The sequence below is a fragment of the Emydura macquarii genome, unplaced genomic scaffold (assembly GCF_026122565.2).
Source record: "Emydura macquarii macquarii isolate MOO-44397 ecotype Brisbane River unplaced genomic scaffold, CSIRO-AGI_Emac_v2 contig_554, whole genome shotgun sequence".
In the NCBI taxonomy this organism is placed as follows: Eukaryota; Metazoa; Chordata; order Testudines; family Chelidae; genus Emydura; species Emydura macquarii.
In genome coordinates, this window is record NW_027130691.1 from 15,719,960 (window position 1) to 15,742,868 (window position 22,909).

At 39.7% G+C, this 22,909-nt stretch overlaps 1 protein-coding gene across 2 annotated transcripts in view; it reads left to right on the top strand.

The window, feature by feature from the left end:
- Positions 1-22,909, top strand: part of PPIL2 (peptidylprolyl isomerase like 2) — a 109,545-nt gene that overhangs the window by 25,805 nt on the left and 60,831 nt on the right. For both annotated transcript variants that reach the window (XM_067539874.1, XM_067539873.1), the window contains exons 7-10: positions 440-531; positions 2,523-2,612; positions 19,723-19,798; positions 21,201-21,361. In XM_067539874.1, the coding sequence (XP_067395975.1) occupies positions 440-531; positions 2,523-2,612; positions 19,723-19,798; positions 21,201-21,361 (419 nt within the window). The remainder of the gene's footprint in view (positions 1-439; positions 532-2,522; positions 2,613-19,722; positions 19,799-21,200; positions 21,362-22,909) is intronic.

Sequence of the window (22,909 nt, forward strand, 5' to 3'; positions counted from 1 at the left end):
CACCTCAGCTGGATATAAACCAGGATATGTTTCTGAGAAGGATGCTGAAAACAGGGTGGGGGGCAGTTAGAAGGTACACTCAACAAGAGTGTCTTGATTATTATGATATTTATAGTGTGATACTACATAGACACCAACCCCATTGTGTGATGTGTTATATTGCTGGCTGCAGGACGGTAGACTTCAAAGACCCATTTTTCTCTCTTGATTTAGAATTCTTTTAAGTGTCATTCTACCCCTCCTGCCCACAAGCACTAGAGAAACAAAGCATGAAGTAAAAGGACCATTAATTGTACACTGAAACATGAAAAATGCATTTGTTTTATAAAAAGAGTGTAAATGTTCTTCACAAAGACAACTAAAGTAACCATTCTATTTGTCTAAACAGCCGTAAGGAACTCGTGCAGAACTAGTTTTGTTTTTTTCCCCCTCACACTAGGTAAATACCACTGTCCAGTGCTCTTCACCGTCTTCACCAATAACTCTCATATAGTGGCTATCAAGACAACCGGAAATGTATTTGCTCATGAGGTAGGCTCTCCCTTGCATTTCACTGTTAACGTTTCACACTTATAGCATCTTTCGTTCAAGGCTCTCAAAGAGCTTTACAGAGGTGGGTAAGTATTGTCCCTGAGCTACAGATGGGGAAGCTGAAGCACATAGACGTGAAGAGGCTTGCCTAAGGTCACACAGCAAACTAGGAACAGCATGGGGAATGGAACCCAGTTAATCCTAGTTCTCTGCTCTAAACCACGCTATCTTCATTAGGGTAGAGGTATCTCCATGATGCCTAGGGCCAGCAAGAGGCCTACACACCACTGAAGTCCCACTTAAGTCTTCAAAAGAGGGCTGAAATGGAGCAGAGGCCTTTGGCCTTTTCACAGGGATGAATTTCACCCTTAATGGATACACCTAATCTGATTTAAGATGCATATTACTTCTAAAGCCTGTCATTTGAGTAAGTTGCATCTAGCTGAGCCCTAGAGAGATTTGCAAGCCAGAATATTTAACTCCTGATTCACTGTCGTATGTTTTTCAGTTGAGTGAACAAACAAATCTTCTTTGAAGCCAATACCATTTCTTTCTAGTACATCTCCATGCACAAAGAGCAGATTGCCTGCTTCTAATCTTGTTCAGTAAGCAAGAATATTTTATCTGGAGTTTGGGAAACAGAGAGAACTTATGAGTGGACATTTGGGATCTTCACTGGAACTGCATTCTCAACTTTTTATTCATGTTTTGCGAACATTTGTGTGAGCAAATTCTTCTGTTCATACAAAACTTGCCATAAAATCAGTTTCAAACCTTTGGGTGATCAGGTACACAGCTTGACTATCCAGTATTTGTATTGTAAGAAATGCATGCAGTGAATGTTTCTGAACAGTTCATGGGTTGGAATTTGTTCACACAAAAGAGACATCAAACTGTTTGAAATAGTGAAATTTCAAACAAAAAAAATCAGTTTGGACAATCACAAACAACAAAAAGGGCTAAATTCATTAAAAAAAAAAAAAATCCAACTCCCACTCCCCAAACAAAACAAACAAACCAACCCCAAAACCAATATGTTCTCCCAGTTCTAATTGGCATTGTACTTTTTTAAATCTCCAGTTGGAGAAACAGATGAGACTGGTTTAAAATACTGCTATTCTCTCTGGAAACATGGGCACTGGTTTGTTTGGATTATAAGTAAAAATGATTTAGCAGCCTAGTTCTTAATAGATGCTTGCCCATATCATAAAACTCTGTCCATTTTGGCACAGTTGCATACGCTGATAAAAAGAAGCTCAGCTAAGCAAATGCTTGGGGAAACTCGCACAGCTCTTGCTCACACTATACATCACTCTGGCCAGTGTAATTTATCCCTATTTTATATAATCCCTAAATTCATTTCTAGACTTTTAAAGTAGCAGGAAAAAATACTACCTGTTTTGGTTCTGGGTAGCAGAAGGCATTTGAGTGTAAGTACATCTGTTTCTTTCCTTGTAAGTAAAGCTGTATCTTTACATGGAACCCTTTGTAGTGATGATTCTGGTTTGAATATTTTATTTGTTCAGGAGTACAGTGCATTTATTTGATGATGATTTCTACCATGCTGTAAACTTCTGCACTTTTACTGCACCTGTTAAATTGGAGGTTAATATTGCTCCCTGCATAAAAATGTGGTTCCGTGCATTTTAACTATAATCTAGAAAATCACTGACAAGATTTTCTTTTTGTTATTCTTTCAATTCTTATATAGAATTTGGCCTAAAACATGTAACAACAATGTATGTAGCTACAGAGTCCTAAATAAAATATTTTTTATTAGAGATTGTTGAGTCAAATGGTTAGGAAAGAAATGTATATGTTTTCCAAAATCAAGAAGGAGCCCAGTGAAACAGCTGTGATCACCTATTGGTGTGAATGTCTCTAATTTGTTTACATCATTTTGTATATTTTTAAGGGATAGGAAGTGTCTTGCGTTTGCCTGGCACATAATTTCTAATTTTAATTTCTGTTTTTTTCCACCTGGGTGTTAGGCAGTTGAGCAGCTGAACATAAAAACAAAAAGCTACAAGGATCTCCTGACAGATGAACCCTTTACTCGGCAGGACATCCTAACACTGCAGGTAAACCTCCTCTTGTCTTTTGTTTCTGTACTCCTACGCCACTCTAGGGGCTTGTCTACACATACAGCGCTGCAGTGCATCTGGTGAAGACAATCTATGCCAACGGGAGAGGTCTCTCCCATCGGCATAATAAAACCACTTCCATGAGCAGCAGTAGCTATTTCGGTGGAGAAGCTCTCCCACGAACATAGCACTGTCTACACTGGCGCTTATGTAGGTGTAACTTATGTCGCTCAGAGGGTGGTATATTCACACCCCTGAGGGACATAAATTATGCTGATCTAAGATGTAGTGTAGATATAGCCTAAGTCTCATGCCTCCTCATATGACCTCTTTTGGAGTGGGTGGGAGAGTATTAGGCAGACTGGCCACTCCCTGTTGCATTGCTAATATAAAATGACAACTGACTGGAAAAACAGTATTTTGTAGTGTGGGAACAATTGTTTCGCTTTCATTTGTCCTCCAGATGGCAAACCTTGGATATTCCATATAATTTCACCAGAGCTGGAGTGAAACTGTAATCAGATTATTTTTCATTTTATGTAGTAGATCATGACCAGTTTAGCAAGGAAGCCCATTATGGGTTGCTGAATTTTGTGGATTAATGAGTAAGCATACACATTGGGTGGGGGAGGGGTGAACCAATGAATCTGCATCAGAAACATACTGTGTTCTTGTATTTTGACAAGTGTACTTTTAATTAAGTAATACATTATACTATATAAGTAAATGTACTGTACTGTACTGTGATATAATCATAATGAAAAGTTAGTTATGAGACCTTGCTAAAACTCTCTGCTATTGAATCTTTCCTTAAAAGTGGTGTGGAACCATTGGGTTATTGTGGGAATTATCAGATTTGCAGATTAGCCAAATGGGAATTAGGCAGCATCTACTGTAGTGGTTTATAATGTTAACTAGGAGACATAGATGACAAGAGACTTCTTCATGTCTGTCTAGCCAGTCAGATGGCTAATAACACATGAACCATGTTGTCATAAGAAATTAAAATCAACCACATATCAATTTTCTGTCATTGAAAAGATAAAAACTGATTATATTGATACTGTCTTATTTTAGAGGTGACTTTTAAAAATGAAAACTTCAACAAAGTAGGTTTTACAAAATCTCTCTGCATCTAGAGGAAAACTGGCAGCAATGCAGAAATCTACACCTGAATATGCTTTGCTTATGTCTGCTGCCCTGTAAGATCTGTTTGTTTGGGTTTTTTTTTAAAGGAGGCTATAAAACTAGAAAGATGTAACTATGTTCTAGGTAGAAATAAAATGACAAACTTCAAAGATAATTAGTACGTTCATTTACAATGGAAGCTGGAGTCTTTATTTTCTGAGAATGCGATGTGCTACTAAGGTTGTTAGGTTTTTTAGATAATTCACTAGTATTGGAACCCATAATAAGAGACTGTAAAACCACTTTCTAATCTGCTGTAATAGACACTTAATTTATAAATAAATATACTATAAAATAGTTTAAATATTATACCGTCATATAATTTTATTGTTAAACTTGCATTACAACAAGATAGAAATTTGTTTTATGTTGGTGATTCATGCCACTGGAGTCACAGATTAGTATATATCTCTTATGAATGAGAGAATTGTCACCAGTGGTAGGCTGATAAATGCAAATTTGAGCTGAAAATGTTCTTCAAATAAATTTGTTTGTTCATGGGGAGAAGTGTGCTGTTTCCTCTGATACTGCTTTGCTGAAAAGCATGTGTACAGTTGGTTTTTTTCCCCTCCTTTTGGGTCTGCCTGTTCAGGCTACTACAAAATTAAACATTTTAGCCCAGTGAATGCAAGGCTCTCAACTTTCCTCAGATTCAAGTTTCAAAGCTTCTGACAGGATGATATTTGAATCTTCTAACTGCCTAAATGCTAATGGTTTTGCAACAGTAATCAGACTGCAAGAGACTATTGTGTTTGCGCCATCATTATGGAACACCAAATAGTTTTGAAGGAGTAATTAAAATCTGCAATCATTTAAATAAGTGTTTGTGTTTCAATATGTTCCATAGGTACGTATCTTAAATAAATGAATAAAAACAGCTTTCTGATATCAAACTAACTTTACTGTATTTAAATGTACCTTTCTAAACTCTCTTAGATGCATAAACCTTTCAAAAGCTAGCATGACAACTTTCTGTGTTGTTTGCAGGGGGATTATATGGATTTACTTACATCTTAGTTTTGCCTCTTTTGAGGGTATTTCTACATGGCAGAGTGAAGTTGATTTATTTTAAATCAACTTTCACCCGCCAAAGTTTAGAAGTCGCGGGAGCGTGATCACACCACGCTCATTGCATTAGGGGATTGCATCCCCACTAGCCGTGCTGGGGTTGACGATCAAAGCAGTGCACCGTGGGTAGCTATCCCACAGTGCAACTAGCCAGAGGCTTTTGGGAGGGTTGTCATCCTTCCATGATGCAGCATGCTCTCTCTCCCCCCTCCCTTTTTGTCCCAGTCCAAACAGACGATCGCCTTTTCACGCCATTTTTTCAAATCCTTCACTCTCTGCCATGTGCACGCCATTGCCTGAGAGGAATTGAGCCTGCTCAGCTCTGCACTATTATGGTGAGCATCACAAACACCTCACGACTTATTCTGCAGTATTTTCAGGAGTGAGATAGGAGCTGCAGTGCTGAAAATTGCGATGCTACAGAAGCCGCCTTGTTACAAGCCATAGAACGAAACAATTCCTGTTGCTGCAGGCCGTCACGCACCATCTGCAGTTAGTGGAGCGCTGCTTCTGGTCCTGGGAAGCAAGCAGTGACTGGTGGGATCGCATCATTATGAAGGTGTGGGATGATGAGCAGTGGCTGCAGAACTTTTGAATGTGAAAGACCACTTTCTTTTAACTTTGCAGAGAGCTCTCCCCAGCCCTGAAACTCATGAACACTCGCTTGAGACCAGCTCTGACAGTGGAGAAGAGAGTGGCCATAGCTCTATGGAAGCTAGCAATGCCAGATTGCTACTGGTTAGTTGAGAATCAATTCGGAGTTGGAGACCGTGGGAGCAACTGTGATACAAGTGTGCAGGGCCATTGATACCCTTCTGCTAAGAAGGGTAGTGACTTTGGGAAATGTGGAGGACATAGTGAAGGCTTTTCCGCAATGGGGTTCCCAAACTGTGGGGGGGCCGTAGATGGCACGCACATCCCTATCTTAGCCCCAAAACACCTTAGCACAGAGTACATAAATTGAAAGGGATACTTCTCAATGGTATTGCAGGCTGTTGTGGATAATGGGATGCTTTACAGACATCAGTGTGGAGTTGTCTGGAAATATGCGTGACGCATGCATCTTTAGGAACTCAGGTCTGTTCAAAAAGATGCAAGCGGGCACTTTCTTCCCTAACCAAAAAATAAATATTGGCAATGTTGAAATGCCAATAGTGATCCTGGGGAATCCTGCCTACCCCTTGCTCCCCTGATTAATGAAGCTCTACACCGGGCACCTGGACAGCGAGAAGGAGTGTTTTAATAATAGGCTCAGCAAGTGCAGAATGGTGGTGGAATGTGCATTTGGATGTTAAAAGGTGTGTTGGCAGTGCAGTCTGCTCACTAGGTTAGACTTCCATGGAAAAAAAAAATCCCAATAGTTATCTCTGCCTGCTGTGTGCTCCATAATGTCTGTGAGACAAAGGGGGAGAAGTTCCCATTGAGTTGGGTTGTGGAGGCAGATAGGCTGGTTGCAAATTTTGAGCAGCCAGATGCCACTGTGATGCTGAGAGCCAATCGTGGAGCACTGTGCCTCAGGGAAGCATTAAAAACCGCTTTTGCAACAGGACACAACAGTAATGTGCGTCACTTATCTGTGCTGTGCTTTCACTTTGCATACCCTACCCATCCCCCACTGTTCCAGTTCCCCCCTCCCCCTCCTTTTATTCTCTTGTTATCAATAAACAAACAGTAATGAATTTTAAAGCAGTACTTTTTTTTTATTGGTGATCCTTCGCCAGAGGGGGGAAATGGAAGATAATTGAACATTCCACATGCGTTGTTTGGGGCCTGAGTGGGGATACAGAGCCCATTTTGGCTGTGCACACATGAAAGAATCACATATTTCCGCTCCTTAAAGGGGCCGTTGCCTTTTTCTGCTCCCCTCAGTTGGCGAGGAGAGCAGCACATACTGCATCCTGCTCAACCTCCTCCTAGACCACTTGAGAGTGGGAGCTAGGAGAGAGTGTGTTAGCTCAGAATTTTGCAGGAGCTGCAGAGGAAGTCTCTCCTGCTGCTGAGCTTCCTGAAGCTCAGCCAGACGCCTCATCATGTCTGATTGATCATGCCTTATACACAGCATCTCATCTTGTGTTGAACGCTCATATTCCTTTGCTGCTTTTCTGTTGTCCATGTCCAGCCTGTCAGATAATGAAATCCTCCATTCTCTTAGCTCTGTGTCAGCAGCCATGGAGGCGTTCATTATCTCATTAAACGTATCACCCCATGTTGTTTTTTTCACCTTCTTATCTGCGATAGGTGCTCTGCAGGAGTATGAGATGGTGTGTTGAAGGCCATGTTGTCCACTGTAAGGGAAGCAAAGCACAAGGTACCCATTCTTAACTCATCTCATGGACGAAAAGCAATGTTACAATTTATAAATAACTCCCCTTAGCCTTCCCAAGGCTAGAACCGCATATCATGCCTAACTATTGCAGGGGTTAGAGCGCTGTTCCAGCGACGGTAAGTGAGGGGCTAGTGCATATTTGTCAGAGAAATCCCTGGTGCCCATGCTGCACATGTCCATGCTCCCTAGAACAGCATGGATGTCAGACTCCCATTGATCAGGCTTTGAAGAGGTGGTAGAAAGGGTGAGGGGTGGGTACAGGTTAACTGTCTCTGAAGGGGAAAAATTGGGAACCTGTTTGCGGATGCCAAAGGCCCATAGCAACAACATCCTGCTTAGGGACTTGCAATGTGCTGAACCAAGAAACCAACCCCGGCTGTGGAATGACACACACTTTAAAAAAACTTGCTCGGGTGGGTACTGTAAATGTGCGCCATCTTCCCTAGGTAAGCATGAGTGATATCAGTCTGCTGAGGATCACACAAGCGGAAAGGGAGGATTTGCGGCAAGCATCTGGCTACAGGCCTGGCTCTTACACTGCTATGCTGTGTTCCGCGATGATGCCTGCACAATTAGTAACAGAGTGGCAGGGGAAAGTGTCCTATCGCGGTGGAAGAAATAAGGCTGCCCTCCCAAGAAACCTTCTGCAAAATATTGCAGAGTACCTACATGTAAGCTTCCTGGGGATATGCTTGGAGGATTCTCAGAACTTCCCTGTGCACATAAATAATCTTTTCCAGGGTGAAGCCAATGCTTAAGCACGCCAAGTTTGAGGAAGCACAGTCCCACCGCCACACACGCCACTTTTTCCCACTGATACAAGTGTATGGACTGGGGATATAACCAAAGACATGCAATTTGCAGTACACACTCACCAGATGTGCCTTCCACGGCATCCTGGTTAGTCACGGTTTCCTGCATCCAGCTGGGCTGCTCCTGTGTAGCAAACAGCTCCTGGCTTTCAAGGAGAAGGGATATCCCACTCGCCTGCCCCCTGTTTTCCTCATCCTCCTCCTTGTCCACAGACTTGTCCTCATTCATCCTGGCCTCAGATTCCCCTGAGGTATCAATGCTGTGTGGTGGCATAGTGTTGGGGTCTCTGCCGAGAATTGCTCCTCATAAAAGTGGCATGTTTTTGGTGAGGAACCAGAACGACTGTTAGCTTCCCTAGTTTTCTGATAAACCTGCCTCAGCTCTTTGATCTTAATGCAGCACTGCTGCGCATCCCTTTTGTGCCCCATCTCCAACATACGAGATATCTTCTCTTAGATATCCAAATTTCTTTTGCTTGCTTGGAGCTGAGCCAGAACAGACTCTTCACCTCACAGACCGATGAAATCCAAGACCTCAGGTCAACTGCAGACTTGAGCGCTTTTGGGGCATGCAGTCGCTATGATCAGTTGTGCTGGCAAGCTTTCTCCATGCTGACATTCTTTGTGTCGACCTACATTATCAGTGTAGACCAGGCCTGAGAAGTTGTATTTCTTGATCTCCAACTGTTTGTATATTAACATAAATGAGTGAGGTGTTGTGTACCAATGACCAATCTGGTATTTACACACATCCCTCCCACCTATGTTGAGATGATAGCCATTTGTTCAATTGCACTTTTGACACCTCCCCTGCATTCATCTAGAATGACCTGCATAGTACAGGAGTGGATTTGCTACTCTTAAGAAATGCACTCATCCCAAACTCATGCTGACTAAACGTTTCCGTTACACCATTGTGTGGTATAATCTATTTTCTCAAATCTGTCTGGAAACCACTGAAATGCAGCCATCTCTAGGATGGGACCTAGGAGAAATTTGGGTCAGCGGAATGCTGAACCCATTTTGAGAAACCAGCACAGAATCTTTTTAAACACATTTTGCTTTTCTAACTCAACATTTGTTCCATTTTAGAAACGAAACTGTGTAGGCTATTACTCCCAAACTTCTCCTATTTTGGGGGGAAAAAATTGTCATTGAGATGAAAGTGAGTTTATGTATAGCAGCTTTCAGTGGCTGAATGAGTTTGTTTTAACACAAAATTGGTGCACATGCCAGCCCTATTTTAGTGTATGCAATAAATTCTCATCTGCCTAGTTGGATTGTGTAGCATGAACTACATTTATCTGCTCAGGCATGCAGCAGACCACTGATTAAATTTGTCTCTGTCTGACCACATTTGGTTCTGCATCCTCAGAGTAGAAGAGGTATTTTAAAAGTGAACAAAGAAAAGGAAATAAAGTCTGTGACATGAAACAAGAAAAGTTAGGAGATTCACATTAAATGAGGAAATGAACCATTTGTGTCCTCCAACATACCAGCATAATGGGATGTACTGGAAAAATAGCATAGGGACACCTTTTGTGTTGTAGGTGTTAGAGGATGTCACAGAGACTTGGCTGTGCAACTCACATTAAGGTCAGTGAGAGTCATGCAACTGAATCCCTGTTGGCTGCTTTGAACTTTGCGTTACTTTTCATACTTAGACAGGAATTTCCAGGGGGTTTTTTTTGCCATGATCCTCATGTTTTTGTTGTTTAGTGTGTGAATACATGATTATTTCCCATGTAGTGTTTCCTTTTGATAAATCATTTAGAAGAAAGACCAAGGTCTATGGCTTTCTTTGTTATGAATTATTTGTGTCAAGAAGACCCTTGGCAGTGGAGTGACATCATCATTGCAGGCCCTTTTTCTAGTTTTCTTTGTTTCTTAGCCAAAGACCTTCACTGAATTTTGTCATGTTTAGCTTGCAGCTGGAACTCTGGCTTACATATATTTTCTCTTTGGAAAGCTTTCAGCTATATAGTTAAATCTTTAATTGTCACAGGTTTCTTTGCTTTCCCAACATGAATTCAATGTCCTTGTGTCTGAGAGAGCAGGAGCTCAGAGCTGGATTGGTAGTTCTGACCCTGCTCGCTGGCAAAGCATCAGGCATGGAGGAGGGGTTTCTATAAAAAGCATTCTTTATTTTGCAAATAGCAGCTGAATGGAACTGTATTTTTAGTAGCTCAGTTTATCGACAGAAAACAGACTCTGGAAATGCTTCATCTAAATGTCCTAGGAAGCAGATGGGGGCATATGTGTTACTGTAACTGATTTTTGTAGGGAAATCTAAATAGAGTTCAAGTGGAAAGCTAGATTAATGTGTGTTTATCAGGTATTTTCCAGATGTATGACCACATTTTTCCTTGCTTTTACATACAACAGAATCCTACAGCTGCTGAGGATGTATTTGTTAAAATAGCAAATGACCCCCAAATTAACCTGCCTTTAAAGGTGTTTACCTCTTTTGAAGAAGGTAGAGGTGTGGTGTTTTTAATATTTGTTCTTTCTAGAATAGAATTACTTAGGGAGGTAATAGAAAAGTTGTATTGAGTCTCAACTACCAACACTAATAATGAGTTGTACAAATACTGATCATATCTTCTATGTACAGCTTTGCTCCTGAGCATCACCTCAACTGACTGCATACATTTATTGGCTTTGTACAGTCATACTTGAACTATTTTTATTTAAAAAAAAGACAAAAAACTAAACTACTGATGTGGAACAAAAAACAAACACAAAACTCTAATTGTTAACAACAATATCTTACATTAATATTATACATTTATGTGTAAAGAGCTTTATGCACTTACATATACATAAATTGCTTTACCCGTCACTGACCTGGTGTGGAATATGGCAACTGCTCAACAACACATTGCAGCATTACACAACCCCTCAGGAAAAGCAGCAAAGAATAAGATCAAATCTGATTAAAACTGCCAGGGAAATGTAGGTAGGCAGAATGCAGTTACCAAAACTGGCATATGGCTAGGACACTAGGTCTAGTATCTCCATTTGGGCAAAAGGTGTCATGGGTTCTTTTCTCTCTGAAAGTGATCATGTGCCTGAGTTTTACATACTATCTCAGAAGGCACCATTTTAGGTGTGCCATAATGCCATTTTGGGGCAGTGGTTTGGTACTGGTTCGTAGAGGAGTGTCCCAGTGGATTTCTCAACACCGCTTCCCAAACCATTGAAGACTTTCCTCCGATCTTCCAGTCAAATACCTGGCCTGATTCTAGATAGCTTGTGAGATCTCATGAGATCACAGTAGAAGAATAGTATTGCCTTCAAGCAGCTACCATATCAGACAAATTCTATAGGATAGTAGAAGCTAGAGATGGAACACTTATCTTATGTCTTCTAGTTGTATGATTGTTCTATCCCTAACGTTTCCCAATGGCTTGTTCAGTAGAATTTTAAAAGTCAATCCCTGCCATTGAGAGACCATTTCTGAGAGCAAGGTGTATTAGGCTGAGGAAGCTATACAGCCTAAATGTTTCTTTCCTAAATGTAGATCTTTTGTTCCTCCATAAATATTTAACTATTTCCCCTTAATTGTTGGCAGTTTGCACTCTTCAGTTATTTTGTACTCTGTCATCTTAGCTGAACACCTCTCTCTCGCTCTCCCTTAATCTTTCCTCATCAGTCAATACACAGATCCATCATGGTTGTTCTTCTTTGAACTTTGTTAATATCTTTCTGGTAGTGTGGCATGCGGAAATATATGTAGTATATTCCAGGTACAGTCACAGTAGAACCATAAAAAGAGGGACTATTAGGTCTAAATACACATGACCTCAACCTTTGAACCCCCAAAATTACATTGTCCTTTTCTTGGCTGCCATATATCGCTCCAAACGCAAGTCTAATTTGCTGTCCTCCGTCAGCTAAGCACTACTGCATCCAAGTTTCTCTCTCCTATAGATTATATTTCAGATTGTTTCCCCCCAGCTGTATTAGTTTATATCTCTTACAAACTGAATTTTTTTATTTTGCCAGTGTTTCTAATCTTTCTAGGTCTCTTTGCATTTTCTCTGCCTTGATTGGTGATCAACTCTTTCCAGTTTAACATTGTCTGCAGATTTCACTGACATGCTTCCAGATAACTAACAAAGATCTTAAATACTCCAGGACTTAACACCGATCCCTGATACTAATGATACAGATCTCCCTTTGTAAAGCGCTTTGATATCTTTGGATGAAAAGTGCTATATAAGAGCTATGTGGTGGTGATATTTTTGATATCCCATAAGGGATTGCTACCCTACCCCCTCTTTTCATATACTGCATTGGTACCCTTTTTTTGTTTTAAAGTCTTTTAGCTAGTTTTTAATGTGTATGGCAATATCCCTGCACAAACCAATATGAATTAATTTTTCAAGTAAGATTTTTAGTCAATATTAAATCTCAATATATGCCCTGTACCACTTTCCCTTCAGACCTTAATTTGGAGATTCTATCAAAGCAATCAAGTTCAGCTGGCACCATTCTTTATGAAACCATGCTGATTATTGTATATTAATTATTGGTTAAACCCAAATGTAACATCTTGCCTCTTTCTCTGAGTAGTTGGGAAGATCTGTGATAGAAAGCAGTATAAATGTTTCTACCAGCATGCGTTATATGGGACTGGGAAATCTGAGGCTCCTACCACAGCTCAGGAGATGATGACCATAAAGCTAAGGATCAGATTTTTTTGCATTGACGGGACAGGCCTACTCTGTGAACAGTGCTGAGCCGTGCAGGCCCCCTAAGGGGCTATATTAAGGCACAGTGTCTGTAGCAGCTTCCTAGTTTGGGGCAGCAATGTACTTGCTACATCACCTCTTCAGCTGTGACTACACCCCTTTAAGGTGGATGGTGTATTCAGGGGTGGTAAGCAAGGAGGAGTTTCCGCTCAGTGAAGGGCTGCGAGTCCCTATTTCTGTACAGGAGCCAGGCACAACCTAGTCCTAAAGTTTGCTGAGATACAGAAAAATTATTCCTGCTGTGCACTATAAAGTTACAACTTAATGTTGGTGTCTAAGCCTGCAGGGGATGGGAGTCCTATGAGAGGAGATGTGCTACCCCTCTAGGTTTATTCAGCAGTAATCCTTGTGGATGATGAAGCAGCAGAGTTGACAGCCCTGTCTATTCCTTCTTGGCCAGAAGGGTGCTGCTTGTCACATGGGGCTGCCAAAAAAAAAAAAAATAAAATGCAGTTGTGCGAGTCAAATGGGCCCAGAGCTGTAACGGGCCTAGTCCCCACGAACAACAGTGTTAGAAAGATGAATGGATTTAATCCCCAGTGCTTCAAACCATGAAAAATAATGGAACTGTGTTTTTTCAGAAGAAGTGACTAGAGAAGAAAAATCAGGGTATAAAACAAACAGATACACTTTATTTTTAAATGGCTGCAAATGTATGTATTGCTGTGTGTTCTATTAAATGTTGCAGTACAACCTAATCCGCTGTCGAGAAGACATGCATCCTGACAAGCTGTTGAACACCACTGGTGTTTGTGACAAGAAGCGTAACTAATGAACAGAGAGTTGGAGGTAGCTGAGCTGTGCGTTAATTGATATTGTTCTCTTGAGCCATTTCTCATTTGCTGCTCTGTTTGTCTAAAGGGCAAAGCAAACACTTTCTGTGGAAACAGCTTCTTAGCAATGAAAGGGGTGCATAGTCATTGCATAAAATGAGGAAGGGGTTGGATGCAGGGGTCACATGCTGGGGACACACCAATATGTGAGCTGCCTGTTGTCTGGGGTGGGGCAGGGCATGGTTGAGTCCAGATGATTGACTGCTGTGTGAATCCTCTCATCATGAATCAGCCTTGTGCAAAGCAGTGTGTGTGCCCCTGGAGGTAAGTACAGCTGCTATGCTGGAGTAACCTCTGTGAAGCAGCTCTCGAGCCACTTTACAGCCTGTGCAGGAGGGTGCATTCACCCCAAAGGCAGTTTTCAAAGTATATGTAACAAGTGAGAATTCTTGGGAGATTGATCTTGTCATCCCTTAAGGCATTAGTAGAACTCCCCATTAATGCTGATATGTCTTGAATTGGGCCCCTCCATATGGTTGGGTTTTTTTAAACATCTCTAAATTCCATGATTCTCTGGCCACCTTAAAAGGACATACTTTATATATAATGTATTAGTATTGCCAATTCCAAGTATTAAAAAATCATGAGTCAGGCCCCCAAAATCATATTTTTTTAAAAATGGGTTGGGGTTTATTTGCCTTTTGGTTTTTGAGTCTCTAAGATGCACTTGGGTAACGTTTTAAGCTTGTGAAATCACAAGGGCTCGAAACTTTAAAAATCAATCAGTCAATCCCCATGATTCTCACTTAGTGAAAGGTCTTCAAGAGCTTTAAGAAAAACATTATCATGAGACTTGTGACAAAGTTGTGACAGCTGGCAACTGTGAAAATTCTTACTTATTAGTAATTTGTTAAAGATGAGATTATTAAATCAGAAAACCTCAGAATTTTAATGTACTGTGGGGTTTTTATTTGTTTTTTTTGTTTTTGTTCTTTGTTTTTTTGACATTTCACCATCTTGAATAATGAAGAAGCTAGTTAGTTTTTTTTTCTTTTATTGTTTGTTTTACTTCCAGGTTATCCTGCATTAACACACAGGATATTTATGTTCACAACAGTTCAGAAGAATATTTATATAGAAAAGAAAAGAAGTTAATTGAAAATGATAAAATTAAATACTCTATTCAGATTAAGGTTTATAAATAAAAAAATATAATGTTGAAACTATTTAATGACCCGTAAGTTCCAATTTAATTAGACTTTGCTGTAGTTCACAAATGTGAACAGAACAGGTTAGGTAGGCCTCTTTCTCTTAACCCAGCATTGCCCTTTATTGCTAGCTACAAAAAAGTGATTCCATGTTTTTAAGCTAATAACAAAAGACAAGTTGGTACAAAGAGAAGGTATGTACAGCAATTACCCAAGAGTCTTTAGATCTTGGGCCTTCACCTTAATTGGAGCAGGAGCTGTTGACTCCAGTCATTTTCTACAAAAGAGAAACCATTAATAAAACTATGGTGCCTTGAAACAAGTGTCTTAATCTCTACATTTCAGTATTATCAACACGTATGTCTTGATTCGACTACCCCTGTCATTTGATTCTCTGCACAGTAACAGTCATTGGTATAACGAGAGGAACCTGACACGTTAAATATTTTATTAATATTTGGACAGTTTCTTCCTGAAGGTGATATAGCCAAAGAATGTGCATTAATGTTTTTCTTTAGATTTAAATAAGCACACATCAAAGAATGTCTTGTGTTCTGGCACCCTTTCCTTCAGTAAAAACATGGACAAGTTAATTTATCTGCCTCACAGGTTAGGGTTGGTCAGACCTATTTTGTGAAGTTTTTGGGGAGAGTTGTGCTCAGTAGTAGAACCCTGCAGTATTCTGTATATAAGCTAACATCCATTGCTGTGCTCTTGCCGTCAACACAGGTCTGGTTCTAAATCGAACTCTTTCTAGTGCATCACAATGCTTGATTTTAGAGGGAGGAGTCAGCTGACTTATTGCCCTAGATAACCTGACTAAGATGCCACTCTCAGATTTCAAGTTATAGAACATTTCTTCAATGACAAAAGGAAAGTACTCTTGTAGTATGCTGCTTAATTGGCCTGCCTACTCAATGTACAGTGAAATTCCTGAGTTGCAGAAATGAGAATAAAGGAAAATAGTATAAATCAAATCTCTAAAGGTTTCTATTTGGATAAAATAGCCCACCTGAGCATAATGAAGAATAGTACACAAGACCTTGGTTTCTCATTTGTGTCATTCATGCTTAGAACTCCAAAGGGCAGAGAGAAAGAACAGCTGCGGTCTCTAAGGAGATGAGGTTGCAGTTTGCTATTTACCTTACTCCATACTGTGATTCTTGAGTTGACTGTGCGGGGGGGGGGAGGAGGAGGAGGAGGTAGTTAGGTAAGGTTTTGGAGAGCATGGGGAAGTATATTGGGGGGGTGGAGCAACGGGGATATAAAGGCTTCTTCCATAGTTCAGTGTCAGCAGTCAGGCTTGTTGAACCAGAAAGCAATTAAAAGTACTATGACTGTGAAATGCTACCTTTTAAAGTTAGCTACCTAGAGGAGTCTGTGGTATCCTGAACTCTAACACTTGGCTTTGTGGAGGCCCTTAAGTATCTAGATATATTTTATATATAATTAAAAGAAATGTAGATAAATAAATTTAATCATGAGTCTTTGTAAAGAACAATATAATGCATGTTACCAGATTAATCTTTATTGCACGCCACTTTTTCTCATCTCCCTGCTACAAAGAGCCTGTCCCAGGAGTGACTCGTACCCCTAAGCTTGTCCATGAGTGGCGGAAACGTGACTTTCTATAAAAATCCTTATGTTCTCTATTAATATGACCCAGAGAGTATATTTGGATCCCTGCAAGGGATAAACTGTCTTAATCTCTTCACCTGTAGTGTCTTGGCATGCTTATAAGCAGACCTATAACTTTCTGTAAGTAAACATTGTAGTTTGAGAAGCTAGGAGAATGTTTGAAAACAGGCAGTCTGCATTTTCTGTTGGCAATTTAAAGCTGCACCACCCTCACAGGCTTTTGTGTGGGCTTTTTTTCATTTGTGTTTCACTCCCTCTCTGTCAATTTCGAGATCAGAAATTATCCTTGGATTATTTTGGGGCATGTTGTTTTTTTGTGGTAGAACAGTGTATATATACAAAAGTGCAGGAGGCTGGAACATACCAGGATGATTAAGAAATACGCCCAGATTTCCTATTCATGGAAATTAAAAAAACCACTCTTACACAAGAGCTCAAAGAAGAGAAACAATTTCTAGCCTTTCAACGTCATATATCTAGGCAGCATCCTAGTTGCTGTAGTGGAACTGAAAAATAATGGGAAATGATGGGGGTGGGGAGAAGGAAACAAGCCAGTGGGTTGTCGTCAGAGTGCAGACTCATGCAGGTTGATTTTATAAATGTCTTTTGGTTTTACAGCCAGCAATAAAACTAAAGATTTATTCACCAGTGGAGGCATACAATTTCAGGGATGAATGAAAGGCATAATTATATCATTTAATGAGAGATGAAGCTACAGCTCTGCTGTATTAACCATTGAATTAGTAAAGAGGGAATCTTCCGAACTTTCTTCCTGAAAGTAACAATTTAAGTGGTTTTCTTATGTTATACTATTCACATTCGTATCCGTCTATTAATGACTAATCTAGTATCCTGAAATATTATTATTTTGAACTTTTGACTATTGTATTTTTTTATTAAAGTATTTTAGATTTTTTATCACAAAAAAACTTACCTCTTTTCAACTCTTTTTATTTTCTGTAAAATATAATTTCCTGGAATAATTAAATATCCTGATGTGATGTTGTGACCTCTTTGCTCTATAGATGATCTTACAAGGAGCAAACCTTAGGTGGGAAATAATCATTATGAGAAAAGATGGATTATTGAATGACAGTAGTGTGAAACCTGCCTCTCTAATAGACATCCCCCTGTTTTAACCACTTTAACTAAAGGTCAAACAAAATTGTACAGGAAGCCACTTGAGGATAATTTCAAGAGCCACGTCTAGTAGGGGCATTGGATTTTTTTGCTGGTTCCTTGAGCGGTCACTTGATAAAGTTTTCGATGTAATACTTACTTGTTGCTTATTTAACAGGCTTGTAAATGGGGATTGCACCATACGAAACATGGGCTAAGAAACTGCCCTTGTCCTGAAGAGACAGTCTAATACTGTACACTTGGTCTGAGGATATTTAGATTTCAAAAAGTTCCACAAACGTTGATTAAAGCTCACAGCCTTTTTGTGCATAAGGCATGTTTTTATTGCCCGGGAAAGAGCTGAAGGGATTTGCTTCAGGTATTTCAGCAAGTGGCAGAAATAAGACTAGAGCTCATGACTCATAGTCCCCTTTTCTATCCATTACTGTGACTTCACTTCTCTTGGTTTGGTTACTTGACCCTTGCAAGATGTGCTGGCAGAAACATGTGCAAGGTGACTTTTAGGATCAAATCCCAAAGTAAGGTCCCAGTCCTGCAATTCACTGCATGTTCTGCCAGAGTGCAGCAAAGTCTGTGAAGTCAGTGGGAGTTCTGACTGAGTAAGGACCTCAAGATTCAGCTCCTAATGTTCCTCAGAGAGAGCACTTGCTTCAGTTCCCTTATCTTTTATTTTATTGATTCTTACTAACCTCAGTACTTCTACTCAACTATCACAGCTCAGTTGGTAGTACCTTTAGGTCATGAGTTCACGTACTACAGGAAGATTTGAATATTAAGGGATTTTGGATTATTAGACATAACTGTTCTTCAGATGAGGCATTACATGGAAATAGTCTCCTCCAATGTCTGATGGTAGTTGTCCAAGTGGAAATAAAAGGTCAGGTGGCACTTTTCAAAAATGGGCAGGAACACTAATAAAACTCTCTAAAAGTGGCCTCCTTCTCCTAGCCATGGATTTGCTGAACAGCAGTAATCCTCGTGTATAATCTCAATAGACAGCTTCTGATGTCCAGCACTGTATGTGTATAAATATTATTGCAGAGCAAATAGCTGCTGTTTACTTTAGCTACATAATCACTGTACTGCCATGATCAGACTCTTCTATTGAAAAAACGTGTTGCATGATAAGTAGGATTCATGTGGATCCGAAGGCCTGCTGTATTAGCTGGCACTACAGGGGTTCTCAAACTTTTTTTGCTGGGACCCCCTTTGAATATATTTCAGGCTCTAACGACCCACTGCAAAAAGTGACCAACCTCTCCCCGCATGCCATACCACCCACCCCTCATGCCATGCCAGTATTACTTCTGTGCTGCTGCTGGGAGCGGTGCTTCCTTCAGAGCTGGGCACCCAGTCAGCAGCCGCTGCTCTCTGGCCACCCAGCTCTGAAGGGTTCTGGCTTTCTGCCATGCACAAGGCTCCACCATGCGTGGGGGCTGACAGTTCACAAACCCCCTCCCACCACCACCAATAACCTCACAACCCCTTGAAGGGTCCCGACCCCCAATTTGAGAACCCCTATGCTAAATGAACCTCAGAATGTAAATGAACAGCGCGTATTGCACCATATGGGAATTCAGTTATTTCCCACTTAATGATTACTTCATTTTTAAATGGGAAATTTAACATTTTAATGTATTGCATTGTTTGCAGTGTTATCCTCCTTGGACCAGATTTTTTTAAAGGTCTTTAGTTGCCTAAAGAAGCAGATAGGTGCCTAGATATTTTTGAAAATTCCACTAGGCACATATCTGGATCTGTAGGTGTCTAAATAACGTCAACAATCTGGCCCCTAAGTTCTGGACAGTTACCATCTCGTTTGGCCAATACTCTGGAAAGCTAGTCCCAGTTTAGAATTAACTGCTCATAGCTTGCAAACGCTGTATGAGATTCTATCTGAACCCAGTCCATTCTTGAACAACACTATGGCAGTAACTGCTTCAGTACTTCCTAATTAACACAACACTAAATTTCCAATCATATAACAAATATTACAACTAGGAATTTTTACTCTTTCAGACATTGCTGTTTTAATTGCTATTTTCCATATATAGTTTACCTGAAATTTTGTCTGTATCAGGTTTAGATCAGTCTTTTTCAGGCCCTCATTTAGCACTGGATTAACACACACTCACTATTACCCATTGTTATGTTTCCATTGGAAAGATTTATCCTTTTTTTTAATTTTTATTTTCAGGATCCAACCAACCTGGACAAATTTAATGTCTCCAACTTCTTCCACGTTAAAAACAACTTAAAAGTGACAGACCCAGGTAAGGATGAACCAAAGCTTGGCTGAAGAAACCCTAACCCTAATATACAAACCCAAAGAGAATAATTTGTGAAATTGAGTGATTTTTTTTATTTTTTTTTTTAAACGCTGGATGGTGGGATTTATGAAATGTTATGCAATAGCGCCTAGAGGCCCCAGCTCAGATTGGAACCTGGTAGTTTTAGACATTGTATAAACATACAGTAAGAGAGTACCCACCATGCTTAGTATTAAATAGACAAGACAGAAAAGGGTGAGAAAGTTAAACGGGCAAAGAGATGAAGTGACTTACCAAAGGTAACTTGGCAGGTCAGTAGCAGAACCAGGAAGAGGACCCAGGTCTTTTGGATCCCAGTCCAGTATCCTGTCCTGTCCACTGAACCACACTGTCTGTCATAGTTTCAGCCAGATCAGCAAAGTATGGTCTTTTCTGCCCGAGGGCTATTATCCAGGCCTATGCATTTAAACATTTATTAATTTTTACAGAATCCCAAAATATATAAAAGTTTCATCACCTGAAATAAAACAGAGGTTTTTTTCCCGCTGGATATTTATTTCCCTCTTTCTACTATGGTGTTTTGCACAAATAGATACTCAGCAAGGTATCCTCTAGTATTACACCTCAAGAAAAATATCATTCCTTTCTCCTTCCAAAGCCTTTATGGCTTCCTCTAAAACGATTTCAACTGACATTAAAAATTGCTACTTATCTGACTCCAGTGGTATTTTACATTCATTTACTAAAGAAATACTGGCTACTCTTTCAACAATGACGCTTCTGTCTTTCCATTGTACACACCTATTTTCTAAATATTTGTCAGCAAAAATTAGGCATGCCAGGGCAGAACCCAGATGTGACTTATATCACTTTTTCAAAAAAATACCTGGTGTCACAGTACAGAAGCATCTTGGGAACTGAGTCATAGATCTGCTTCATTCAGTGAGGGAACAAAGGACAGATTTTTTTGGATTATGTATCCAAAAATAGTGTCTGTCTGTAGTATTCTGTATAAGTGGTTCAAATTGATTTACAAGAGTTTTGGTAGCTTCCAATTGTTTTGAAGAGTCTTTCAATAGTAAGGGATATGAAGTCAAGCCCTTTTATAGCACATGGCCAGTAAAGTATTTGTCTCATCATACTTGGATTGCACTGCTTTCACATGTCTTACTGCTCACTCATTCATCATTGTCACTTCTACAAGAGCAAAAATATGTGGTAGTTTCGATTGAAAAAAGTTTATTTTTCTATAGAGACACAAGGAGGGTGAGGTAATAACTTTTATTGGACCAACTTCTGTTGGTGAGAAAGATACATGTGGCCCTGTTAAATTGAAGGGGAACAAAATGATTTTGAGTTATAGAGCTTGCTTTTTAACTAAAAATGGTTTAATATTGTCTTATAGATGAAGAAAAAGCAAAATTGGATCCATCTTACTATCTAAAAAATACAAATGCAGAGACCCGAGAGACTTTACTGGAGCTGTATAAAGAATTTAAAGGAGATGATATTCTAGCAGCTACAATGAAGGCTCCCGAAAAGAAAAAAGTGGATAAGCTGAATGCAGTAAGTTGATTTATAGGCCAGCACTGATTCCATTTCGTAAGAATGGTAATAAGCATTTTTCAGTATAGTACCCATATCACCACCCGAACAGACACGGCTCCCTATATTTTCTGATTCATGGGCATTTACCATACATCAGAAGTAATGAGAGTGAGGTAGCTAAATTATACTGCACTTCTTTAGAAATGCAGCCACGTGTGTATGTCAATGGATTTCTTTTTGTAAAATATTTGTAAATGAACCTAAAATATTTTTGAAATTGGGTGTGATAAGAGGTAGTGCTTTTTAAATTTATGATGTGATTACTGTGGTGTGAGTTAGGTGATAAAGACTTTTTCTTTCATCTTGTAATTTCTTGCTTTAAATTAATTTAATCAGTGGCAGAAGGAACACAGCTTAAGGGCAATGCAAGTGAATCATTCCTGATGTGAGCATATATATAAATCACCAGAAGAAGCTTCACATTTCTTATACATAGTATTTTTAATGGAATATTGTAAAAGATGACCCTTATCAGGTGCATGTTACTGTGTGTTTGTGGTTGTCGAGAAATAATCCGCCTTTGAATCCTTGCATCAAAGGCTGCTGGAAATGGACAAGATTGCTGAGTGTTATCCAGTCCCTAAAACAGTTCTCTGGGACATGTTACTGTGCTTTGATTAGCCTTGTATGAACATCAGTCAGTAGCAATGTGCCACATGATTTAAAAAACAAACCAAAACAGCGACCATTGAGACTGATTATGAGCCTAGAGATATGAGAAGCTACACAGCTTAGATGTGGCTTATCATGTTTGTTCCTATTTCAGGCAATTAACAGTTGGGGGTTTTTTTAAATGTATTTAGGGAAAAAGATGGGATAAAATGGAATGTGAACTGTCCACGTGTCTCAGAGCCAGATCATCAGCTGGTATAAATTGGAAAAGCTCTATTGACTTCTGTGGGAGATAGTGTAGCCTAAGGGACAGAGCACACAGGAGATCTGGATTCTATACCCAGCATTATCACTGATCTTACTGGGTGATCTTGGGCAAGTTGCTTCACTTCTCTGCCTCTGTTTTCCCCCTTTCTAAAACAGGGACAATAATATTTACCTCTATTAAATGCTTTGAGATCTACAGGTTGTGTGTGCGTGTGTGTGTATAAATATATAAACAAGCTAGGTATTGTTACTTATTTGGTCTTGTGTTTATATTTTTAACTCAACTTAATATCAATGAGTGGGGTTCCATTTTTTTTCTAGAGGGGGAAAAAAAAACCCAGTGAACAAGTCTATAAATAAATATTAGGAGCCATGTGACAGTAGCTGTTCAAGTGTCACTCTGAATGTTCCCAAAGCCCCTCCATATGTTTAGTTGACTTTAAATCTACTTACCCAGGATGTTTTACAGAAGTCTTGCCAGCAGTGCTTCTTTCATATCTCCAGCTGTGGATATAAAAATAATTTATAATAATAAAACCCTTGCCTAATAATGTTTTAAAAGAAATTGGTGTGAAAGCAATAAGCCCCTTGAGTTCAGTGTCTGGACAGCCTAGAAATCAACAGAGC